Raw genomic sequence first — 7,500 nt, 5'->3', positions numbered from 1 at the left:
GCGTGTGTGTGTGTGTGTGTGTGTGTGTATTTAAAGGCATTCCATCCTCTCTGTTGCACAGAGACTTCAGAATTGGAATGCAGAGAAAATCCAAACAGCCAATGGGATCGTCTGTGACTTAAGAGCTCCTTCGGAGTCTCCAACAAAGTCGGATTGGCTGGCGAACAGGAAGTGGCGACCTAATTAGGTACTGGGATGGCGCTCTCTGAGCTAACCGGTTGAATCCGCCCCCAACAGGACGTGGATCGCCTCTCATTGGATCTGTAATTTATCACAGGTTAAATCTCCTGGGTTTACACACACACACACACACACACACACGCACGCACGCACGCACGCACGCACGCACGCACACATGCACGCACACACTTAAGCATCACTCCCGTCACACCCCACGCCCAGTCACAACCAACCTGTCATCCCCCCTCCCCCTTCCTCTCCCCCTCCTCCCCCTCTCCCCCTCCTCCCCCCAACCCTGAGCTGTCATGGTAGAGGATAACGTATAGGAGCCAACGTACCCAGAGAGAGAGAGAGAGAGAGAGATATGAAGAGAGACAGAGAGAGAAAGAGAGAGAGAGGGAAATAGATATGAAGAGAGAGAGAGAGAAATAGATATGAAGAGAGAGAGAGAGAGAGAGAGAGAGAGACAGGTGATGAGTGGGTAGTGGTATCAAGGCAAAAATAATGATAATGATTTAATAAAAAGTTGAAGAGGAGAGTGAATGTGGGGGAGGAGGAGAGGAGGGGGAGGAGGGTGAGGTTGAAGAGGATGATGAGAAGAGGAGGAGAGAAGGATGAGGGAGAGAGTTTAAGACAATCTTTACACGTTGGAACCAACTCTGTCTCTCAGCTGGCGGTCCCTCAGCAGGGGGGCTAGGAGAGGAGAGAGGGAGAGGTAAATGGTCCTCATTTATATAGCGCTTTACAGTGTTGACTGACATTCACCCATTCATGCACACATTCACACACCGACAGCGGAGTTAACCACGCAGGGCGACAGCCAGCGCGTCAGGAGCAATTAGGGTGAGGTGTCTCGCTCAGGGACACCACGACACTCAGCTAGGAGGAGCCGGGGATCCAACCAGCAACCTTGCGGTTACCAGCCAAACCGCTCTACCTCCTGAGCAAATGCCTGAGCTAATGGGGGAGGGAGAGGAGAGAGGGAGAGGAGGGAGGGAGGGAGAGGAGGGAGGGAGAGGAGAGAGGGAGAGGAGGGAGGGAGGGAGAGGAGGGAGGGAGAGGAGAGAGGGAGAGGAGAGAGAGAGGAGAGAGGGGGAGGAGAGGGAGGGGAGAGAGAGAGAGGAGGGAGGGAGAGGAGAGAGAGAGGAGAGAGAGAGAGGAGAGAGGGAGAGGAGAGAGGGAGCTGGGTATGAATAAAGGACAGAGTGGATAAAGACATGCAGAGCTTTCCTCCATAGTCCACTAACAAGTCCTCTACCTCATGGTCGACTACCTCCTTGTCCATTAACTCCTAGCCCAACACCTCCTGGGCCAACTACCTCCTGGTCGAACACCTCTTTACTCCACTGCCTCCTCATCCACTATCTCCTTATCCACTATCTCCTTATCCACTACCTGACATTCTATGAATGAGCAGTTAGTCATTTTATTATAACGCTAACCCGAACAATTTTGACTAAAATACAAAATTAGGATCTGCACTAACAGCCCTCATCTGATCACTGAGATGTTATGAATATGATAACTATATAATAGTGATGAATATGATAACTATATAATAGTGATGAATATGATAACTATATAATAGTGATGAATATGATAGTCAGCCTGGGGCTGTGAGCCCGAGGCGGTCTATCACTATTCATCGCTCTCCTCCAGGTGGACGAGGTCACTTCCTGGGGGTCCATGAGGGTCACTTCCTGAGGGACAAACATTTCTACCTTGCTATGGTTTAAATCCCTGTGCGTGCATTTTATTTAGAATTTCAGTTTGAGGCCAGTGAGAAACAATGTGTGTGTGTGCGTGTGCGTGTGTGTGTGTGTGTGTGCGTGTGTGTGGAGGGCAGCATGTGTGTTGTGGGGGATAGGTTGTTTATTTAAATGCTGCCAGCACTGAATATGTATGATGCCCCAAGAATTGATATCCAGGAAACACGCTTAGTCGTCCAAGTTGCAGTTTGACACCAGGTCAAAATAGGGTGGATAGTATAATGCACTAGCCTGGAAACCCAGAGCCACATCCAGAAAGCTGTAGGGTCTGGCAACGAGTCATGAGAACGGCCCAACTCGAGGGGCGGCACCAAGCATGCATTTGAAAATATCACTACACGCAATTGGATAACACTATGACCAATCAGAAGAATACAATGCGTGACGTATCCAGACCAGCAGAGCTAACCAACCTCTGAAGAGTAAGTCCCACCTCCGAGGCTCCGGTTCCCTCGGTCAAATGTCTATGGGGAATAACATGGGGTTTATGAATGATCGTACCTAACAAACTCTGTAGGTGGCAGAGAAGTAAAAACTGCGTCACGTTTTGAACTACACACATTTACCATCTAGCTTCGACTGGCTTTTTGGATTGTTGGTGAAGTTAAAGTAGTAAACGATTATAAATGCTATTTTAACGGCACCGACAATCATAAAAGCCAGTCGAAACTAGATGGAAAATGTGTGTAGTTCATAACGTGATGCAGCTTTTACTTCTCTGCCACCTACAGAGTTTGTTATGTACGATCATTCATAAACCCCATGTTATTCCCCATAGACATTTGACCGAGGGAACCGGGAGCCTCGGAGGCGGGACTTATTCTTCAGAGGTCTATAGATAAGACTCTTGCCGTATCCGGTCGGTAAAACAGCAACGCTTTTGACCCGCCTATATCAGATACACTGATGTGATTGGTTAATGTTCTTCACTAACATCCCTGGAAGGAGGAGTCCTCTTCCTGCATTGCTTCAACGTTGCGTGTGAGATCCTCCTTTATAGGGCTCAGGGTGGGTATCATATACTTCTGTGAAGCCCTTTGAGACTAAGTGTTTCAGGGCTGTAGGCCTACTAATAATGTATACATCATTCTGGAGTTAAGTAATCATAATTAACATCAAGTTATGTATTTAAAATACATGAATCAGATTTCAAATTAGTGCATTGAACTCGTTGACAAATAAATCCTCGCTCACATTACATAAGCTTGGTATCAAGTCCATTTGTTAGAAAACTGTTTGTGCCACAGGTTGGCAGCAGACGACACCTACTGGCCTTTCCTGGTAGTGCAACAGGACATCAGACGCATGGGAAGACATTTTTTATTGCATCAAAGTGTCAAAACAGTTTAAAAACCTTAAAAAAAAAAAAAAAAAAACTTTAAAAAAGAATTAACATGCACAACTTCCCATACGTATTCTGCCCCACACTAGTGAAAGAAAAACCAACACGAAATGTAGCATAGAGTCGCAGAACGACCCCATCATAAAGACGAGGTTAGATCGGGTTAAATCGTAACCTTCCGTTCAGCCGTCGAGCTCCACCGGGAGATATCCATCTCAGCCCGGGCAGGGTGTCCGCTGCGTCAGCGGGTCAGCCGGCATCAAACCGGAACGATCGGTGCCCTCAGCACACGGATGGCAAGCCTGGTGATTTCAGGAGCTCAACAACCAGCCGTCTGTTAATCGCTTTCTGTCGCCAAATATTGGCCGAGGTCGGTAGCCAGAATAGCCGTCAGGGGTTCCCTGCATTTAGGAGAAAGGATAAAGTTTAAAAATATGCGACATTACTCCGAAAAACTAGTGTCAAGTGTCTCGATTTTTTTTCTCTTGAACGCTCAAAATAACCCCACCTCTGTCTCACTCTTTGGCTTTTTTCTCGCTGTTCTGCAGCTTCTCCACTATTTTCCGTTCGTGTCCCCCGGGGTTGGGTCTGTTGGTGTTGTCGCTCGACTCCTTTTTGGTCCGTCCCTTGCGGGCTGCGCCTCCTGGTGAAGACACGGAGAACCGTAAACATACCACAAGAACATTTACGCCAAGTTTAACCAGAGACAAAAAACAACAACACTTCACTTTGTTTGCAGAGAAAGAAACGATTCACTTTTTTTTATTTAGACGATTTTTTTTATAGACGATATTTCTTACCTGTGTATTTGTCCGTTAGGTTATAATATTCATATTCATCGTAATACTTCTCTTCAAATTTAGATGGCTCCAGGTTTTTCACGTCGACAAAACTCATGGCTGGTTTTTAAAAGCGTTCGCCTTTCAAAATGAGGACAATGAAAAAAAAAAACTTTACTGTGCTTATTATTAAGCGTGGTGTTTAAAATAAAGAGAAGTGAACTTGAAGTCGTGAACTTGAAGTCTTGAACTTAAAAACAGCGTGGCTCTTGTTGACAGTCCGTCCGTGTTTTGTACCCTCAAGCTGCGGGTCTTTATAGGCGGTGGGAGCCCCGCCCTGACCGCCCATCTCCTGCCAGGTGTCCCCTTTCACAAAAGTTGCATCAGTTTAATCGTTTAATCATAACCAAATGTGTCATTTCGACCTAAAACATAAACCAGACCAAGGTCAAAATTACATGTTTGTTGTGGTGTTCCACTGCCATAATAAACTTTAGTTCATTGGCTGGTGGTTTGCAGAGGGGATTATACGGTGTAATATCTATTGTTATCCAGTTGTGTTGTGTGTTTAGTGGGACTAACATCTGGTTTAATCCAGTCTAACTCAAAGTACTGTGTGCTGTTCATCTCGTGGTGCATGCCTTGTTGTTCTAGAAGGCGAGGTCGTTCATCACAAGGTGGAACATGTGGTTCATTGTCACCTTTTATTATGTTATTTAACATATTTATTTCCTGTGTGGAAATGTCATGGAGTTTGAGGTTGTTTCAAAGTAAGTCGTCCTGCTGAGTGCTGCTGATACGCCCCCAGTCGACCTTTTCATATTTCAAAATACGTTACTCTGATAGCGTCTATCTGCAGATAAGATTAAACCCAACATCAAACATTATACTGGCAGAGTTTATCAGCACCTGTAGGTCCAATAGCCCCCCTGGCCTCAGTGTGGGTGTGTTAAAGTTAAGTTAGAAAATACTTTAACCAGCAACGCATAATAAGAATTATTCAAGTTGTAGGAACATAAAATAATTGTTTTTCTAATTTGACGGACAAGCAACTTTCCACCATGGCTTGAAGGCTTTGTTTTGTTTAAAGAAAAACAAATAGATCTGGCCAAGACGCCTAAACAACTTGATTTATTTGATATGCCATTCCCAACCAAAATATTGTTTCGATAATATCGCCATACATTTAATATGAAGTGATATTTTTGAACTTCTGAACAAAGAGAATGAGAGTGTTAGTTCAGAGGGTAGACCTTGATGTACACCATTGAGGAAGAACTTTAGTCTTTATGTAACATTGTTGACTTTATCTGGCAGCACGGCAGACGTACACGATGTAACAAAAGCAGATGAAAGTGTAAGACGTATTGAACACAACAGTGACTTATTTCTCCCCGACCAAGTTCTGCTGACTGGCAAATTCCTGAACATGTTGCCAAGCTACGGGACTTTCATGTTGTTTTTTTTCGGAGAGTAGGCGGAGAAACTTCTAGATGTTAGTCCCTTCTGACTCATATTCTGCTGCACACTCATAAACACAGCCTGGGTCCGCTTGCAAACGTTCTAATTCGGAAAAAATGTCAGTGGATTTGTGTTGTTGAAGGTTTCTTATTGATGTGTTTGGTGAGTCACTGAAGAATGTTCCTGAAGTCACGAACTCTCTACTCTGACCTGGTCGTTGTTGTTTTCTAGAAGTATTTTAGTTTCTCCTCCTACTCCGGCCCTCACTCCTGGCTTCCAGCTGTAGTCACATGTTCTCCTGTACTGTAAATATTTGAGCGAATGAGCGCCAAGTTTCTGTCCAAGTTTCTCCTCATTCCCGTTTGTACACACACACACACACACACACACACACACACACACACACACACACACACACACACACACACACACACACAGTATTTCATCACATGGCACTTGAGCATGGGTTGGTCAGGAAGCAGATAAGCTGTCTGACCTCAGTCTGTTTGTCTGCACAGAAATCTCCACACAGAACAACAAGTACTCACACATACTTTTATTGTTGCTTATGGAATGTGCCGTGGGCCTGTTATATTTAAATGCTAGAAATTATGCAAATATGTACATCTTTTCCCTTCTTTATATTTTTTTTGTGAAATGTGACTAGGACTACAGCACATTAGTTTATATAAAACTCAAGGTATTACTTGCTGCAATTCTAGCAATGTCATGTGTTACCAGATTTTAATTAAATACATATTATTACAGTTCAGTCCTTATTGGCTTTATTTAATTAAATAATAATTGAAACTGCACTACAATGTGTCAATACACGGTAACGTCCACATGAACGCAGCGTCGGTCCGCCATAACAAAACTAATTTTGTCCCTCTTCCCGCTCGGTACGCTTCTCGTACTGCTAGCCCGCTAATAGCCTAGCCTAGCCTAGCCTCCTGTAAACCAAAACAATCAAGGTAGGCCGACTAAAATCAATGTGGCAGACACACAAGTCTCATTTAATAGAGATATTTAAGTAGAGTCCATTTAGTCGCCAATGCAGTGCATGCTGCACATTCACGTGTGTGTATTTAGTAATACCGCCGGCTGTCATAAAGCGGGCGAGTGCTTGGTTAACTAGGTTATAGACACACATCCATGTACACAATCATCAGGGATCCGCGGTGACTGTCTGACCCCCTCTCTCCGCAGGTACCAGCATGTCCGCTGACACCAAAATAGCCGAACTGCTGACGGAGCTCCATCAACTCATTAAACAGACACAGGTGGGTCCGATTATAATTAATAAACCATATTTCATACCTCTGTATCGGATTTTTAATATAAACTACATCCCATACAGATGGGTCGGATGATATTTAACAAAGCAGGTCTCATACTGCTTGATCAGATATTTAATATAAACTACATCCCATATAGGTAGGTCATGTATATTTCATAAACCATATATCATATTGCTGGGTTAGATGTATAATATAAACTACATCTCATCAGGGGACAGTACAGCTATATAAACAGCATCTTGTCCTCTGTGGATCAGATGTTTAACTCCCACTCCACTCCACACACACACACACACACACACACACACACACACACACACACACACACTAGATAATGTAACATTGTGTTTATTATAGGTAAACCACAGTGAACCACACCCCTCACCCTATACTGAATCAGTATATTGTAACATGGTCGTGTTTATTTGCATATGCACATCAATATAAATGTCCTCTGTTTGTCTTGTCTGTCTCAGGAGGAACGCTCACGCAGTGAGCACAACCTGCTCAACATCCAGAAAACACACGAAAGGATGCAGACAGAAAACAAAAGTAAAACATTTGGGGTTTTCAGGCAAACATAGTTTTCATGTGTTCCAGCTTCCCCTTCCCTACTGTCTAAACCCTACCACCATCCTTATGGACCTGTCTCTACTGTCTAACCCCTT

The 7,500-nt window shown here is 44.2% G+C and overlaps 2 protein-coding genes across 2 annotated transcripts in view; one reads left to right on the top strand and one right to left on the bottom strand.

The window, feature by feature from the left end:
• Window positions 1-3,253: 3,253 nt before the first annotated feature.
• nupr1b (nuclear protein 1b) lies at window positions 3,254-4,362 on the bottom strand. The gene is made up of 3 exons (XM_084488247.1): window positions 4,092-4,362; window positions 3,800-3,934; window positions 3,254-3,692 (listed from the first exon to the last, which is right to left on the bottom strand). Exons 1-2 carry the CDS (start codon window positions 4,186-4,188, stop codon window positions 3,807-3,809), a joined length of 225 nt encoding a protein of 74 aa, XP_084344373.1. The 5' UTR covers window positions 4,189-4,362; the 3' UTR covers window positions 3,254-3,692; window positions 3,800-3,806.
• A 2,308-nt stretch (window positions 4,363-6,670) lies between these two features.
• Window positions 6,671-7,500, top strand: part of sgf29 (SAGA complex associated factor 29) — a 4,880-nt gene continuing 4,050 nt past the window's right edge. Inside the window, exons 1-2 of the mRNA XM_084488502.1 lie at window positions 6,671-6,814; window positions 7,309-7,398. Of these exons, the coding sequence (XP_084344628.1) occupies window positions 6,749-6,814; window positions 7,309-7,398 (156 nt within the window). The 5' untranslated portion in view covers window positions 6,671-6,748. The remainder of the gene's footprint in view (window positions 6,815-7,308; window positions 7,399-7,500) is intronic.

This window comes from Micromesistius poutassou (assembly GCF_964030765.1).
Source record: "Micromesistius poutassou genome assembly, chromosome: 1".
In the NCBI taxonomy this organism is placed as follows: Eukaryota; Metazoa; Chordata; class Actinopteri; order Gadiformes; family Gadidae; genus Micromesistius; species Micromesistius poutassou.
Note: the sequence above shows the minus strand (reverse complement) of the source record. Positions and strands in the feature narration are given on the sequence as shown.